Source organism: Plectropomus leopardus, chromosome 18, assembly GCF_008729295.1.
Source record: "Plectropomus leopardus isolate mb chromosome 18, YSFRI_Pleo_2.0, whole genome shotgun sequence".
NCBI classification, from domain to species: domain Eukaryota; kingdom Metazoa; phylum Chordata; class Actinopteri; order Perciformes; family Serranidae; genus Plectropomus; species Plectropomus leopardus.
Window position 1 is genome coordinate 16,178,182 of NC_056480.1, and position 18,345 is coordinate 16,196,526.

The 18,345-nt window shown below is 39.7% G+C and overlaps 1 protein-coding gene and 1 long non-coding RNA gene across 2 annotated transcripts; one reads left to right on the forward strand and one right to left on the reverse strand.

Annotated features, from left to right (window-relative positions):
• The first annotated feature begins 2,715 nt into the window (after window positions 1-2,715).
• On the forward strand, window positions 2,716-17,814 carry LOC121957938. The gene is made up of 2 exons (XR_006106801.1): window positions 2,716-2,895; window positions 16,876-17,814. It is a non-coding gene; the product is annotated as an uncharacterized LOC121957938 (long non-coding RNA).
• Window positions 3,277-5,520, reverse strand: dlx6a (distal-less homeobox 6a). Its single transcript, XM_042506756.1, has 3 exons — window positions 4,970-5,520; window positions 4,129-4,322; window positions 3,277-3,918 (listed from the first exon to the last, which is right to left on the reverse strand). Exons 1-3 carry the CDS (start codon window positions 5,274-5,276, stop codon window positions 3,679-3,681), a joined length of 741 nt encoding a protein of 246 aa, XP_042362690.1. The 5' UTR covers window positions 5,277-5,520; the 3' UTR covers window positions 3,277-3,678.
• Window positions 17,815-18,345: the final 531 nt, after the last annotated feature.

Consider the following 18,345-nt stretch of genomic DNA (forward strand, 5'->3'; position numbering starts at 1 on the left):
CCTTCCGGGTGAAATAAAAAAGAGAGGAAAAAAAAAGAAAAAAAAATCCTCCACAATTTCACCATGTTATTAGCAGGCAGTAATACCATCGCTGCTTCCGAGAAGAAAAGAAAATGAAAAAAAAACTAAACAAACCGTGCCACTGTGGGAAACATTTGGGATTTGAAAATTGATCTAATTGAATTTGCCTGGCCATACGCGCAAAGATCATATAAGTGAGTTTTTACAAACGATGTTGCACAAAAGTCCCCCTCCTCTCTGTCTCTCACACACTAAACAACACAGTATCTGACCCACACACTGACCCATGCGCGTTACCATTTCCACCTGACACAGAATCCTCTTCCTCCTCCTGATTGCAGCCCAAACTGAACACACACCCCACACGCACACACACACACACGCAGGAGCAAACAAAATGCCCTTCTTAATCTAAAACGCCACTGTGCTTGTTGCTGCTGCTGTTGTTTGCAGCCTAATTTCTGCTGTAGGCTAAACGTTAGTCCCGTAATTACAACGCGAGCAGGTCACTCGAGAAATTTAGATTTTACGCACGTGCACGCGCTCAAGAACACTCAGGTGCGCGCAACCTCGTGCACACACGCACACACGCAGGCCTTCAAATCTCACTCACACGCACTGTATTTCCCCACTATCCATCTCTCTCAAACACAAGTACGCGCGTTCACACACACACTCACACTAGTGGGTGCCATTATATCGAGAGCCCCCGTTTATTTCCAACCGAACATTTTCCACTCAGCTAGTTTCCCCCCGTTTTGCAAATCGAGTCTAAATAATGACAGTTAGCTTTACTGGACAGCTTCAACTGTAACACTCCACAATAATTATTCTCCAGGATTAGGGCCTCCATTATCATAATCTGGACATTGACAATTACCTATAATTTGCAAAGATGCGCTTGGTTCTTGATTGCAGAGGGCTTTTTTTTCCCAAACTCGCCATCACTAAACAGTGACAGTAATAACAGCTAATTTTGCAGGCAATATATAAGAGCTTACCGGGGTGTGCAAACACTTTCCCACCTGGATTTGCTTATTCAACCACCAGCAGTAAAACCGTGCAGAGCTTGTACAAGCGCAGAAGGGTAAGGATGAGTCTTATATTTTCTGTCCTGTGACTAGTCCTGATCCTAGACGAGGCTGTTGACACTATAGGATGTATATACTCTTCAGTTTACACGTTTAGTCTGTGGCAAAGAAATTGGAAACATATTGCATTTGCTTTTTTTTGCACTGGAGAGAATATTTGGATTGTGGTTGTGTTTATGAAGCTTGTTCTGGTGCTGCTGAGGTGTGCATGTTGAGATGTGCAGTGTGATCTTGTCAGGTGCTGTAGGAGCTTTTATATGAAAAGCCTGCTGTATGGTACATCAGCTACTGCTAGAGCTCACAGAGCAAGAAGTGACACATCCCTTTTTGCAACCCCCCACCCCCATATCTGTCACTCAGTTGCACTTTGCATCTCTATCTATCTATCTATCTATCTATCTATAAACCGATTACCTTGAAAAAGGAATGTAAAAACATAAAAAAATAACTATCAATCTTATTTTATATTTGCTTTATATCTTAGTGTTGAGCTTACTTGAAATTTAGCTGTATTAACTTAATCCGGTGAAGCTGTTGTAACTTAAAAATGACAAGTGAAATTACTTTGTTCTTTCCAAGTGTTAGCAACTTCAGTAAACCATGTTAATCTGACTTAACTTGATCATGACAAAGAGGATTTTGCCAATTATGAATTTAGGTGATCTGCGAGTTCTGTTTTAACATGTTTAGGAATAGACAAATATGATTGACTAGTATGCAACGAGCACAATACAGATATATAGCACAGTAAACTTGGTTTACTGAAGTTACTAAAATGTAGAAAGATTGATTTAAATGAATTTGTAATTTTTAAGTTGCAATAACTACACAATTAAAGTAAATATAACTACATTTAAGTAAAATTAATAATTAGATATAAAGTAAACAAATTAAAATTAATAGTTATATTTACTTACATTTTTCAAGGCTATCAGTTTCCTAGATGAAAGTAAAATGAACTTGTCAGATTTTACAGTCTATCTATCTATCTATCTATCTATCTATCTATCTATCTATCTATCTATCTATCTAGTCTTCTCTGATTTTGCTCATCAAAGCCTTTTTCCATTTGCAAAAACATGATGAAACATGTCACTTCTCCTTGCTGAATAACCCAACTGCGTATTTATGAGCTTTGTTGATGTTTACTCGACTCCTGCCTCGGGCTCCCTGCAGCCCACAGATCAGGGTGCACATGGCCCACGAAGCAGATAGGCCCCACGTCTGGGGGGCCCCCAGGTAGACTGAATGTGCGCCAGTGGGACATCCGCGACTTGACAGCTGCATGAAGCTTTTCAGCGTTGTAATTTCAGATAATATCCCGAGCGCTCACTCTTCTCGGCAATTTGTATGTGAATAACCGAATAATTTTCCCTTTTGTTCCATCTGTGCTACCTCAAATCCAAATAAAGATGCCTTTTAGTATTAAAAGTGGTAGAAAATTACAGGTAATTATCTTTGACGGTAAAAACGCTGTAATCAGCGGGCTACATCAAAAATTACCCTAATTATGCCTGCATTTATGAGAATGGAAAAAAAAGCCTCACTTGGATAAAAACCCACAAATTGTCCCAAATATCTCCTTCATATTGAACGCCGCTGCAGCTGGCTGCTTTGTTCAACATCGATCCCGTGGAGCTTGGCATTTAACGGCCTGCATTAGGACGGAGAGAAGGGAGAAAACATTTTGTCAATACTTCTAATAATTGAGGGTGAAATGACAAGATAAGCTGGACCTGGAGCAAATGTCTTTCGAGGTGAATGTAGACAGCAGCGGGGCAGGGTAAGTTAATTTCCTCCGGTGTTGAGTGCATTTGATAAATCTATATACTGTGGCGTTCTTCATCACTGCACTGAGCGCTTTTGGATTTATTTAAAATGTTTAGAAATGGGCTTTTCTGAGAACTGTGTCATTACCTTATGTTCATATTGTCTGCTTGAGGCTCGTACACACCAGGGGGACGGGAAATAGGCCTGTTATAATTTCATGTTGGCCCAATATGAAGCATAAAAAGGCCTGAAGTGATATTTTTTGGAAAATCATGCAACAGCAGGCGTCTGTTTTGAGTCACGGTTTACTCAATCTGACAAAACATAAAAAGTGTATGTACAACTAAAATAGCAGATTATATTTACAGACAGACAATTTGCTTGGTTTTGCATGTTGGAGAAACAACCAAAATAAAAATAAAAAGCAGTCAGGAGTCCACCATGGCTAAAAGGCTCTGTGCGCCACGGAGAGAGTTAAGCAGTCTTTGCCCCCAAAGTGGCTAAAATGTCACTGATAATATTTGGTATATTGACGTTCAGATGTTGACATGAATGAAAGCATAACAAATATGCGAGCCCACTGAACAGCCATGTACGCTAAAAAAAATGGTTAGTTCCCTTTGTTTGTGTCATCACACCGAGGCTTGGCTGCGTTTTTGATCCTCCACGAGGAGCAGCCTACCTCTCCAGCATCCAGTCTCTGCGCTGACACAAATTGTAGGCTACGTTGGGAAACTGCATGGCGGAGATCCGGAGGCCTCCAGACAGCTCACTGACCTTTTGTTGCCTCATCAGTCTATCTCTGCATTGAATCTTGATGTGGGGAGGAATACCAGTGAGAGTAGCCGGGCATGTAGCTGTTGGCCGGCATGTTTACTCCTTTGGAAGAGGCCGAGACGTCCCAGATCGGAGGGATGGTCGGGGAGCGAGGGGAGAGCGACATGGAGCCCGGCATAGGGTCGCTCTCGTGCGGGTTGCCGCCTTGCTTGAGCAGCTTCTTGAACTTTGACCTCTTATTCTGGAACCAAATCTTTACCTGCATGAAGAGGAGGGTGCACGTGATTAGCGTACAATAAAGAGGCAGTGTGGCGAATGTTGGTTAGTTTCTGCAAAATTCGCTATATTAAATGCAAGAAAACAAAACACACAGTCCAATAATAATAAAAATGTTAATATTTATTAGAATTATATACATGATGGTGTCCGCGAATTAATGTACAAATCCAGGGTGCAAATTCCTCCTCACCTGGGTTTGTGTCAGTCCTAGAGAGGCAGCCAGCTCGGCGCGCTCCGGTAAAGCGAGGTACTGTGTTTGCTGGAAACGGTGATTCAGTGCTTGAAGCTGCAAACTGGAATAAATTGTCCGAGGTTTGCGAATCTTCTTGCCTTTTCCATTAAAACGAATTTCCCCGTTTTCAATCACCGTCGTTTTCTGCTGCTCTGCAACAAAAACAACCAATGTTATTATAAAAAAAGAAGCCTGGATACACCTTCAAATTTTCATGCAGGGAAATTCAAACGTGTCTGAATATTCCGTGAAGGTGGTGATAAATTCACATGCGCTGAAAAGTCTAAAAAAATAAAAATAAAAATGACTCGATAAACGCTGACATCTCACATTGCCTTTAAGCGCCGTTGCAGCCACAATCCTCATACGCTGTCATATTTAGGATATTGCTGGTAATGACATGTCAATTAAATGCTAATTACAACATTCAAGGCGTGCGGGCTGCCTAATTTTCACGAGTAGTTGGTGAGGATTGCACGGTCGTGGTGATCACACCCCGGGCATTAAAAACAGGTTTTGTGGGAGGTGAGGGGAAACGGGACAGCAAAACAGGGCTGAGGAGGCTCGAATTTAAATCCGGTGCCGTTTTACGCACGGTTTTCTTCGCCCCAGCTACGTTTGAAAGATCATCCGTCCGAATTTGGAGTGGCCGCGCGGTGACTTGGGCATGACACCAACACTGGCGGGGAGAAAAGGTTTGATTCCCAGCTGTGGGTGCTAAAAAAGAAGGTATGTGGTGCTGTCAGGCACATGACGAGGTGCGTTTTTCCACTTGGCTGGTGAAAAGGGGGTCTCTTACCTGTGCCGTCTAACCTTGTCTGTCCTCCCGTGTTGTTGTGATAGGATGGCAGGTACGGGCTGTGGTGCGGATGGCTCACGTAGGGGTAGGGTAACGACCTGTTGTAGGTGTTGGTCCCGGTGTACGCGGTGTTGTCGTGCTGGTGGTGAGCGTGTGAGCCGGAATGGAGACAGTGCAGCGGGTAGTGGCCGCTGGCCATCGACGGGGAGCTCTGCTGTGAGTGCGACTGCTGCCCAAACTCCATGAAAGCAGACTTGGACGAGTCCTGAGCCTCCAGACCGTCAGCCATCGTAGTCATGGTCATCATCGAATTTTCTGCCTTGAGAGCACTCACCCCCCTCTCTCTCTCAAGACCAAATCGGTTTTCTCTCTCTCGCTGTGCTGTTGTCTCTCTCCCCCTCTCCACACGCGAGCAGATATTGTCCTATTAACACCCGAAAATTTTCCACACGCGTCTTTATTTTCCCCCCTTGTCGTGTGATATTCTCACTCAAAAGTGGCGGAAGCTAGGCATAAGTTAAGGGAGAGATTTTAAGGTGGATTCTGTTAAAATTGAGCCCTTGCTTCCAGACTTGATGCAGACACTACAAGTAAAATGGTTTGTCTCCAAAGGGCAGCGCCTCCCGATTGGTCATCCAACCCAACGTCATCAGTGCTCTGCGCTTCACGGAGACTTGAGCTGGAGTTAACCCACCTTACCAGCTCCCACCACAACTATGGGGGAAATAATATATGGTGGGAAAAAGACGCATAATTCCTACAGACAAGCTTCACGCGTAAAACCAGCTCTTTTGGAATTGCCCGGTCGGTTTTGTTTTTTACCCGAAACCCCCAAATTACGCACGACGCGCAACATATAGCGCGCACTTTGATTTTGCCTGATGAGCCTATATGTGCCTCTTTTTTTTTCTTTCAGCCTTTAACTCCTCCTCTCCTCAGTACTTAATTACTTATAGGGAGGCATTTTACAAACACCCTTTTTAAAAAACATTAGAATTAATTTTCAAGCTAAATACCTAGAAATAAATTACAAGACTGGAAAAAATATCAATTTTCAAGTCATCTGGCATTGTTTAAAAATATTATTTTAAAAAATAAATTCACCAACATGTATAAATGAATGTTCAATTATCCCAATTACATTAAATTTGAACATTTTTTAAAAATAATTGAAACTACGAGATTATCTATTTTGTGGTTTGAACAACAGGTTAAATAGCCTTGGAAATATTTCCTTTTATTAAAAAATGGCTTACAACTCCACTATTTTTTAAAATTAATTAATAAATTAGAACTTTTACTTTTTCCCTACACAATAACTGTTCATTAAATCACTTTTTTTGGCAGTGTAGAATTTGTGTGGCTTAATGAGCAGTTCCCTCTTTAAGCCCCCCTCTGCTCTGGAAAGTAACATATATTATAACTGTTCTCTTCCCCTGCGGGCTACTGACCATATGATTAAGGATCTCCAGACAATTGAAAATACAGTACATGTGACACATCAAATAACAATATGCCTGAGGTACAATAGGTTATTTTGCACATAGAAGGGTGGATACCGTGATAAACTGACAGTGTCTTTTATCCCCGTTGTAATATGAGGCCTGATAGGGTCTTCAGTATATGTAAATTATACAGTTTGCCTCTGAGGGCTGCGATGTTCGATTCGCATATAAGAATAAAAATGCTATTTCCGCTAATGCAATAGGTATTCAAATGCTTTGCAACACTTTCAGAACATTTTTTGTCGCAATGTAGCATTTCGCCAAAAAAAGAGGGCGATGGAAAATAATTATGGTTGCAATCAAGTTACAACGAAAACCTATTTGATTAGCGGCCACACTTTACTCAAATTGCAGCTATAAAATTAAGAACAATTCGCCTGTAATGATTATGGACTGGATTTATTTTGGGAGGGTGGAATAAAAGTGGATATAGCATAAATTATCCCCTAATTATACGCCAGTGTCGCCTCAATTATCCTCTTATCAAAAATGGTTGTCTAAATGCAGCGTTTAGTTTCAATTTTCTCCTTTTCTGTAACAAGAACTTGGTACCTTGCTATTATCGTCAGCTACGGTTGTTATTTACTTTGTGGGATTTAAAAAGTGCACAACCCAGCCGGATAATCATTTTACAGCAGCGGACCAAGAGAGGAGCACAGAGGCTGGGATGTGAGCCGCAGCACATCCACAGTGATTTGTCCTATGCGTCCAGACTGTTAGATTAATTTTAATTTATTTTAAAAAATCAGGGGGCTTTCGCTGTCGTCAGGAGGAGCTGCAGGTAAGAGCTTCCTTTGAATGCTCTTTTCTGTTCACTGACACTGATGAATGGATTTTATTGCCTCTGATAAATTCTGTATTTGAGTGAGTGGCTGTGCAGACCTCAGCACACCTTGGTCACCCCTCACTGATCTAACATAGTGGCCAATTCCCCTGCCCGTGTTCCACTTGGACACGCAGAGGAGAAACCAGATCCTATAGCTTCTCTAATCGCCTTTGAGTGCTACTACAAAGACATACATGCTTCGCAGTAGTTGCTTCCCCCCCTCGGGCTAAAAAGAAAAAAAAAACTCGATTAAGATGAGACATCTTCATTCTTTAGTTTTTTAAAAAAATATTATTTTCAATATCGTCCGTGCGCAGGTTTATTAAGTTAACTGTGCCAAAGTCTTCGCAGGCGTGTTGGGGAGGTTTTTCTAAACGCACTGAGATTAAGTGAAGTGGTGAAAGGACGGATTTGTTTGAACAGAGAGAGCATGACATATTCGACCTTGCTTGCTTTGGAAATGTTTAAGATGTAGCCCTATTGCACGCATGATGACAACCGTGTCTGATTGCAAAGCACATGAAGAAACCATCGGCCTGCACCGGATATTATCAGTGGATCATTTCATTTCGTTTAAAATCAATTGTGCAAAAATGTTTTGAAATGAGACCTTATGCTCCATCATGTTGCACTCTGCCCCTATTAGGAGCTCAAATCCTTTTTTTCTGGTGAGAAATTATTTAATATTTCACATCGTCCAAAAATGTCAATCACCAAAAAATGAACTGCGTTCAGCTGCAAATCTAGAAATCACTTTGTCCCTAAGTAGATGATTGACCTTCAGCACAATCAATGGCCGTGGCGGTTTAACAGAAGTGGTCTTTATTTCCAGCTGTCTTATAAACGCTGATGAATGACTCTCTAAAATCACTCTAGGCCTGGGATTTCCCTGACATCCACTGTCTGCGTCGTGAAAACTGAGAATAGTTTTGTGTTTTGAAGGTGTAACCTGGCGTTATTTTATGGTTAACACAGTCACTGTCTGTTTAAATATTATTAAATTTGTCTTGAACCGTAACCCGAATTGGTAAAAGGTCCTTTACGCACATATAACGTTGTAGATTTATGCACACATTGGCACGGGATCAGTTTAAAAAGATATAAAAATATACTCCTCTCATCTCTCTCCTCCTCTGTCTGTGTCACTGACTGTTTTTAACTCCGCACGTCTTTTCTTGTCTCTCTGGCCACATGTGTTAATCACATCTGAGCGTTAACACTGAGTTCCAGCAAGACACAGGTCATAATTGTAGCGAGAGGCTGGGCGTTTGCGGTCGGTTCCCTCTAACAGCTATTGACTGGCTCGCATGGAAAAGCCACCTCCTTGGCTGCTCAGCTCAGGAGATCCGGGCGGTTTTTTGGGGACGCTGAAGCTTGTCACTGCAGACAGAGACCCGGGAGGCACTTAAACAACATGTCTCCCTTCTCTCTCCGCAAACAGCAAAAGCCACTGGCGCTTCACAGACAGCCAGGCGTCGACGCGGCTCTCCATCTCTGCCGCGTGAAGGGCGGGAAGTGGCGAGTGCAGATGCATACTCCACACAGCTGTCAGTGTAACATCGTTCATTGTAACTAGATTCAGAGGGAGCACCCCCCTCCCCCTCTCTTTCACACACACACACACACACACACACACACACACACACACACACACACACACACACACACACACACACACACACACACCAGCCCAAAATGATCACCGATCAGCCTTTAATGCTCCAGCAGAATTCATCCGTGCCCAAATAGTGGCGCGCCGCTTTTACGCACATAAATTGCGCACAGCGTACTAATGCAAACCCACTTATGCGAAGCTTTGATGTGTTTTTGTAAAAGCGTGCAACTACAGCAAGAAAAATTAGTGCGGTTTTGTCATAAAGAAAACCATGCGCTCGCGGGGCAGACGACTGTTTACAATAAGTTTTGCATCATAAATTAGGATAGCATTATCTCTCCAGTAAATAGCAAAATTGGCATATGCATGGCCCCAGGTGCACGCGAGGGCCCTCAGATGGACCCAGCATAGCGTGTTGGGAGTGGAGTTAAATGACCACGAATAAGCAAAGGGCCTGCACCACTGAGTCTTCACAGCCTCTCATAGACTAATGGATTTAATTTGGCACGACTGAAGCCGCACTGGTCCCTCTCAGGGCTCGAGTCCTAATTAAGACTGCTTGTTTCTCTTGTCGCCTTCTCGCGCTGCATGTTTAGGTCCAGCTGAGTGATGGCGTTGCTCAGTTTCCTGCAGCGGTCATATGGTTTTTATACCATTTCTGAAATGGTGAGACAAACGGAGGCCAATAGAAATCCATTCAGAATAATCATGAGCAGCAGAAGCTATGGAAATGGCATATTCTATTATTTATATTATAAGACAATAGATTGAGATAAGACGGATGTTGTTGAAATGATTGTACTCTTGGTCAGTCTTCACTTTGATGAATTATAAAGTAAACTCTATGAATAATAACAAACTTAATGAATAATCAAATAGACTCGTTGACCCTCAGTTGTCCTCACTTGAATATGTATTTATTACACAAATCTGATCAGAGAGGCTTTTGGCACAACACGTGCATGGGCAGAGACATACCAAAAACTTAAAGTATCATACAGTACATTAAACACCTCATACAAGATCTTGCTCTTGTTGTATCCTCACATTCAGACACCTGGAGACAGTGAAGGACTCTAAGGTCCTCAAAAATATCTAAACCCATAATCATACATCTACATACAATTATTCATGATATAATTAGCATAATTTAATAGTATAAAATAATAAGAGGAAGATATGGATTTTGTCTTAAATCGTCGTCTCATAATGGGATTTTTCACACTACAATATTCTAACTTATGTATATATTTTATCACATTAGGCGCAATGCTATATAACCTGCCGAGCAATATCTAAAAAAGGTGATCTGAATTTTATGTTGGTGACAAATAAGACTATAGCGCCGAGCCGTGCATTGGTCCCCTCTCTATTTTCCCCTCTCTCGACTTAATACGCGACATTATTAGGTCTGACAGCACAGTGGTCGGTCTTGAAGGAGAGGATTTGGTCGATAGATGACAGACAGGAAGGCCAGCAATCATGGGCTCTTTTTTTTTATCAGAATGTACTGTTCGATGCCGTTTATCCCTGATGATAGAAAATTGCTCTGTTGCCAGGACGCTGCCGCCGAAATAGAGGGCAGGAGCAACATTTCCATTTTCCTGTTTGAAAGCCATTGAAATGAATTAGTAAAAAAATGAAAAAAAAAAGAGTAAAAATGAGAAAGAATCCCCTGGTAAACAAAGGAGAGCAAACAAAGATACCATTTTCTTTCTCTTTTTTTGCCGAGAATCCACCCTCCTCATTTTGCCCCGTTTTTTTCTCTCTTCCTGCAGGAGCAGAGTGAGGGTTTTACTTCAACAGTTGCAAATCACATGCTTGGCTTCTAATGTAGTCCAAGGCCCGGGCCTATACTTCAAAGACAATCATTTATTTCCCAACCTCCTGGAATAATTGGAGCGCCTTTTCATCTGTCCTGACCGAGGGAAAAAAAGAGAGAGGGAAACATAAGGAAAGAATACTTGACAAGGATGAGCATTAAACAAACTCCTGAAATATTTAATCATTAAGCACAAATGAACAGTAACCTGTTCTAGTGCGATCAACGGAATGCTAAAGGACGAAATCTGGTTTTATCAGAATTTACAAAGCATTTGGACTCGAACACACGATACAAAATTATATAGTCGTCAGGTTTTTGCACAGTTTGCTTATGGTTTTTGTTATTGTCAATTGTTTTGCGTCAAATTCTTATTATTATTATTACTATTATTATTATCATTATTATTATTATGTTGCATGCTGTTATCGCTATAATCGTCATCGTTGTATTTATCACATCACCAGTTGGTTTAAAGTGTTTAAACCTTGTATTTGGCATCATGCTGCAGACAGTCTTAACGAGTAAATAATATAAATAATAATATAAATATTTAAAAACAGAACTGAATATAACAGAAATCTTATTGGGAGGGCATAATGTCAAGCTAGATGATCTTTTCTGAGATCTCATTGGCATTTTTCCAGTTAATATTATAAACTGCAATCTGAGGATTATTTATCAGTGATACAGACAGATCCTGTGGCGAGGCCATCATCAGTACACGTGGTGGTGGTGGGGGGGGTTACTGTGTGTGTCCGAGCAGGCAGGTGGTTTAAAACCCTCCACAGTGCTCTGAGCGCGCCTCTAGCGCGCGCCACGCTCTGCATGGAGCCTGATAGATGGAGAGATGACACCCGAAGCACTGGATTATTGTGAAACCTGGAAAAGGGATTTAATGAATTGTGCAAGGATACTGAATGTCCCACCACAATGTAGGAGCATAATAACAGGCTGGCATTTTAGGGATTAAAATGGCTGGACTCTTAATGAGGTTACAAATGCAAGGGATAAAAGGATGTTTTACTAAATAATTGAGAAATCAGTTCACTATACTACACAATTCTTCCTTTTACACTATATGCATCCTGTAATATTAAAGATGTAAATAACTAAATAATGCTTTGTAAGGCCTACTTGTCAGCACATTTTATGGGATAAGCCTGCACAAACATCTTAATCTTTACAGGATAATAATGACACTGAGACTTAAAATTGGAGCATATGTTGGATGAATAAAGCCACAACTGACCAATTAAAATCTCACTTAGACCAACATCTAAGATTCATCTGCAAATGCAACCAGATAAACCTCATAAAAGAGGAATACACACTGAGAAACTCATTAGGTGCTTTAAAATGACAAAACACAGACTGCTATTTATCTTTTACACGATTTTACGTTGATAGAAAAACACAGGAAAAATCCTTTTTATATGGAATATTTTGTAGATTTCACACAAGAAAGCGCCCACAGAAAACATATCCTCAATGCACACAACAGTAAAAACTAATAGTGTGTGTGCTTCAACAGGAAAGTCCTGGCCCTGAATGAATGCCCCACTGGAGGAAGTGCTGCACACAATAGCCAACACTGACTGCAAAATAAAAGAGCTTGAAATTTAAGAGCACAGTGTGAACTGGAGTGGAAAAAAAAGTGCAGAGAAAGGGAGTCACACCTGGTGAAATGTGTTGAGGTGGATGGGATGCTGCTCGGGTTCTCATGAGCTGTGGGCTGTAGGAGGTTTGTCAGGTGATAGCTTGTGTGTTACACCTTAAGAGACCCTCCTACCTGAAACTGCATTTCAGATCAGGCTGGGTTTTGGTTTGGTATCTGCCCTCTGTAGTCATCGTCTTGCTCACAGAAAGGTTGGTGTAACAGAGGGAATCGCCTGATATTTGGGTAAAGCGAGGCCTGCAAACAAAACGTTTGAGTCTTCACATTTATTTGTGGTTATTTTGCATGAAATTGAATAGAGAAGGTGGAAATGTTCCTCTCTTTAGGCTCACAAATATCTAGTTAGTAAGAGTGCAAAGACCTAATATCTTATTCAATGAAATGTCTATATTAAAAACTTCTCGGATCACATATGAAAAAGGTTTTTCTTTGTTCCACAATGTAATTACCTACAAAATAATATTAAAGCTGCAATTTGTTGCTTTTACAAAGATTATTTAGATTAGGAAACATATTTTACACATGTCTATTACATATATTTGTACTCAAAAACAATTAAATAACCTTTTTTTCCCCCTCCACAGCTTCTACCTGCATTGTCATTACCGTTAATATTATTGCTATTATTATTATTATTAGCTGGCACTTGATGTTTATTTTGTCGCTTCTGTTGTTGCTGTTGCTGCTATTATCATAATCACCATCATTACATTCATCACATCTCCAGTTCGTTTTAAAGCGTCTAAATCTTGCATTTGCTATCACACTGCAGCTAATCTTTATAACACAAAAATGCAGAACTGGAAAAATAGACGTATTAGAAAAAATGAATATAACAGAATTATCAGTGTAGGGGGATTTAGAAAACAAGCACAATGTCAGAATCTACTCACCACTGAGCACTGCACAGATGTAAAATCCCTTAAATAATGCCACAAGATTAAAAAACCCATAAGGAACTATATTGGCTACACTGATGCACATATAATGCAAACCTTACTTGTTTTTGAAATCAGAAATTCTTGCAGCTAAAAACTAATAACAACAAGATCACCCTTCTTGCAACTTTTCAGGGAAAAAAACCCCACATTTTTGGTAAGAATAAAGAATCAAAACAATTGAAATGTGATAAACAATTTTAAAATTAAAAAAATGTCATTGCAGTAGAATATGAAATATTTAATTCATGAAATAATAATAATAAAAAAACAACCGATTAATCTACCAGGATCATATAAACATTATTCTGGCCCTGATAATTCAAATATCTTCCATATAAACTGCAGCGAAACACTTGTAAGCAGGACAGTCCAGGGTCCTCTTAGTTAACAAACCGCAGCTCACAGATCAGCTTAATAATTTGGCCAGGAGATCATGTCTATAGCCAGCCTCATAATATCACAGTTATTAATTTGTTGGCTGGAAAGCCCTCAGAGGCTTTATTTTCATTTGCTCTGAACTGTCAGATTGAAGTGGGGAGATTTTTTAGGACTTCGTCCATTTCAGTGAAGTGAAGGTAGCCAATTATTGTCATCATTGCCCTTGAAAATCTGTTACGCCTCACCTGAGGGCTCACTCAATCAAAGAGACTGAAGGGGGCGATTAACAGATGACTTCTGACCTTTAATCCATCGCAAAAAATCAACCAAAAGAGCTAGATGGCAATCAGCATTTTTCCTTCACTTTCATGTTGCAAACTTTTCTTATTGCTGACATCTAACCTTGGGCATCATAATGGCAGCCCTCGGTTTGGGACCTTGAACGTTGTCTTCCGTCATTATTGTTTGGAAATGGACTGGCCTCGTTCATGCTTAACCTTGAATATTTTTGAGTCCATCAAACAGACAAATTACAGTTTGTGAATCTCTTTTTATGAAAAATGTGTCAACAAAAATGTGTAAAACTGTGGGGGAGAACGGGGTTAGTTGTCATACTTTTTACTTTCATGTGAATCCCTCAAAAACTGTATATTTAACACATTCCCCCCCTATTTAATGTGCAATGTTAGGAATCGAGTGACCTTACTCACCTCAAGCTTTTTTTTTTTTTTTCAAAAGATGTGTAGTGTTAAATATGTCTTGTGCACTTGTGATAACCATCCCCAAATGTGGGGTTGGTTGTCCCAGTGTTATTTTAATGAGAAAAAATCATTTCAATCTTAAAAAAGGCTTTGAAAAATTTAATTTAATTTTTCTTATTTGTATGCCACAACTTGCATCGGAAGAACATAAACAGGAAAAATCATTATATGTGCATTTTTTAAAATTCTGATATAACAAGAACAATACATGTGACAGCCAGCCTCGAAGAGAATGTGATCCTCAAGTAGGATTTTTTTTTGCTGTCAACTTAACTAACAACCACATTTTGTAGCCTAGCTAAAAAAAAAAAAAAAAAAGGTCTAACCTATAGCTCTCACATCATCTGTTTTAATGGGGTGGTAATCACCAGAGGCCTGTGCGATACGATATTACAATACTCAAGTCACAATACATTATTGTTGTGATTTTGAATGTGTTTTGTTATGCTGAGTATTGCAATAACATATTTTTTCAATTTATATTCACTTGCAGATTATATTCCAAATGGAAAATTCTGTCAAGATCTGTATTTTTTGTAATAAGATAAAACATACATTCTGTTAATGATGTAATATCAGTCATGTTTATTGCAGTAAATTGTATCTAGTGGACTGAAAAAGCAGTTGATTTATTAATCGTAAATGTTTAATTTGTATTTGTGATATATATGTTAGAAAAAGATACTTGGCATTTGTGTATTGATACTACTGTATCAGCTTTCCCCCCACCCCCCTACTTTCTAATAATAGGCGTAATAATTGTTTGATTATGAATCCACTGTGTGAAAAGCGTTGAAGACAAACACAGAACACAGGAAAGATACTAAGTCTTACTCCTGAAATGACCCTGTAGGTGACCTCTGACCCAAATCTATTTAGTCCATCTATTTAGCGTGTAAAAACAATGATTAAATGGCTTATACGTTTTAATTAATGTACAGTATTTGTTGGGGGTGGAATTACTAGAGGCCCCACAATACAATATTATCACAATACTTAAGTCACGATACAGTATTTTTGCAGTTTTAAACGTTTTGTGATATATTGAGTATTGCAATATATGACAATATATTACCTTTTTCAACCTTTTTTTATTATTCTAGGAGGCTATGTTTAATTTGTATTTGCAAAATTAACAGTTTATAGAATAAAAAACGATAATAATAACGGCATTCATGTATCGATTCAGTATTGCCACACAAAAAGTATCACAATACTATGCTGTATCGATTTCTACACCCCCCCCTCGCACCTAGTATATTTCCACCATTGTAATGTCTCCTCTGAAAACACATATATATTATATTATTAAACTCTTTTTTAACTATAATGTTTTTTAATTATATCTGCTTACAGAACCATAATAGTGTGTTGCAAAGCATAAATGTTATATACTGTTAACAGATGGTAAATATGGGAACTTCATGTAAATTGTTAGTGCTTTGAGGTCAGATGATTTAAATTTTAAATAACTTAAATAAGCACAAGGTGTCCACAAAAAGTTTAACCCTTTAAAACCTGGATAGACATTCCTTTTCTTGCACAACTTCAGACGCCTTAAGCAACTATTTAAACCTTTGAAATGTGATTTCGTTCAAAAACATGGAAAAGGGCAATCAATAACTTGGTATGGACTGTCAAATAAATGAAAAATTATCAAATGACGAGGGAAGGGAAAATATATAGAAAACTATATTTATAATTACAGATTGCATTTAGATTACAGAGGAATTATTATTATTATTTATGTTTATTCTTTCATTTTTATTTTAGCACTGTTTTCAGGTCATTTCTGTTTTTGCTTTGTCACTTTTCTTTCCTTTTAGTTTTTTGCTAATATCAGGTAATGTTGTGGCAACTTTTTACAAATGTCTTGTGATTTTGGGGTCATTTTTCATAGCCTTCTTCCCATGTTTTTGAAAGAAATCAAGCCAAATTGCTCAGGTTTCCAAGGGTTAAAATCAAACCATCAATGTGCTTCAAGCATCAAGAAATAACCATCTTTGCAATGGCACCATTATATCTGAAACTACTGTATGCCTGTAGTTCATTGTACATTCTGCCAGGCTTTCTCTGGTGTATTGTTGGCCTGGCATCAGCAGCTTCCTCACCTGGGGGAAGACAAGCACCAGTTAGTCAGGCAGGCAGGCATGTCCTGGTGATGGCCTTTACGCTCATTTATTTCCACCTGAGTAATTAAAATGAGCACTAAGCGGGTGCTGTTTTTAATTTTAACAATCAGCACAAGGTGAAATTGATTTTTGCAGGAAATGCTTATGAATAACTTTTTTTCTCTCTCTCTTTGTCTCCCTGTTTCCCCCTCTCCAATATCTCCCCCTGGCTTTTCCATCACGCCCACCTTCCTCTCATGCATGTCCAGCCATTGGTCTCCATCTCTCCTCCATCCCGTCCCCTTCTCTCCTCTCCATATTCCTCTTCATACCCACTCTACCCCTCTCTTCCTCTCCCCTCAACCGCGCTCCCTCTCCCTAACCCCACACCTCTCTCCCCCTTTTCCTTCACCCACCCCCCCAATAGGTACGCCTTCATCCCCTCTTGGCAGCTCCATCTCCTCCTCACCTCCCCCCGTCATCTCTCCTCCCTCTCCCTGGTTGGTTTCCACAGCTGTGGTGAGTGAGGGGCAGATGACCGGAGAATTGGCCCCTGGGAGAGCGCTGAGCCATCCTGGTGCTATTAGGCTCGTGGCTAATAATAGGTGTTTCAGACCAGGGGAAGATCAATCAGGGGGAATCATGGGGAATGTTCGGAGCAGCGCTTTTTACACATCGGCCCAGATGGATGAAATTACACTTGTCAGTTTTTAGTTGCATTACTCCCAAATTGGTTGTCTACTCTTTTTTTCTCCCTCCCTCCCTCGCTCTCTCTCTCCTCTCCTTTCTCTCTTTTTGCCCTCATTCATGTGTCAGTGGCCTGCTAAAGGGATTCAATGGTGAAATCCCTGTCATTTTTGTCTTTTCTCTGTTTAGCCCTCAGCCAGCAACTCTGTAGCCTGCATATGCACTTAAAGCGAATCAGTGTAGGATCTCGTCTTATGGCTCAGGCGATTTCCATGTTGAAGGCAAGTGTGCAGCTGACATTCTGTATGTGCTCTTCATGTTCAATAAAACAATTTGATTGATTCTCAAACACTTCAAACAATTAAGCAGGTCATAAAAGACTCATTAAGGATTTTTAATTTGCCACCAGGATGCTTAGGATGCTTTTGAGGTGGCCAACTAAAACCATGGACTCCAATAACTAGTAAGCTAGACAGTCATTGTTTCTTTATTCTCAACAGGACAAGACTATTTTGATAATTTTTTAATTATTTCATGGAATTTTTCAAGCTAAAATGCCAGCTTGTAAGTTGAATATTTTGGGGCTTTTAGACTGTTGGTCAGACAAAAAAAGAAATTTGTGGATGTAATCTTACACTCTGGGAAACTGTGATGCACATTTATGCATTTTTCCATACATAAACTAAAGGACGAATTTAGATTAACCTTTCTGAGTTCTGAGTGTGCAATAAATACTTGGAATTATAATACATTTCGGATTCCACAAATTTGTACTCAAAGTAATTGTCGTAGTTGCAGAAAAATCTTGTGTATTTTTAATGTATTTAAACCTGTCAGCTGCAATGAAACCTTCCTAGTGTCTCTTACTATTTGAAACAGAATAAAATCCACTACACAATCCTCCCTCTCTTTGGTGTTTATTTAAACATGTATTGATTTGTCAAATGGCAGCTTACAACTGAACTTGTTGCAGAAATTTTGGAAGGAAGCACACGAACAAAGATTTTCAGGAGGACAAAAAAACAAACAATGAAATGATGCTGCAGGGGGTT

What these genes read in the sequence shown, in the direction of transcription:
- dlx6a (XM_042506756.1), bottom strand. Translation starts at nt 5,276, where the DNA reads ATGATGACCATGACTACGATGGCTGACGGTCTGGAGGCTCAGGACTCG. An exon ending in GACAAGGTTAGACGGCACAG is followed by an intron (nt 4,323 to 4,969) that starts GTAAGAGACCCC and finishes TTTTTGTTGCAG; the next exon opens with AGCAGCAGAAAACGACGGTG. An exon ending in TAGGACTGACACAAACCCAG is followed by an intron (nt 3,919 to 4,128) that starts GTGAGGAGGAAT and finishes CTCTTCATGCAG; the next exon opens with GTAAAGATTTGGTTCCAGAA.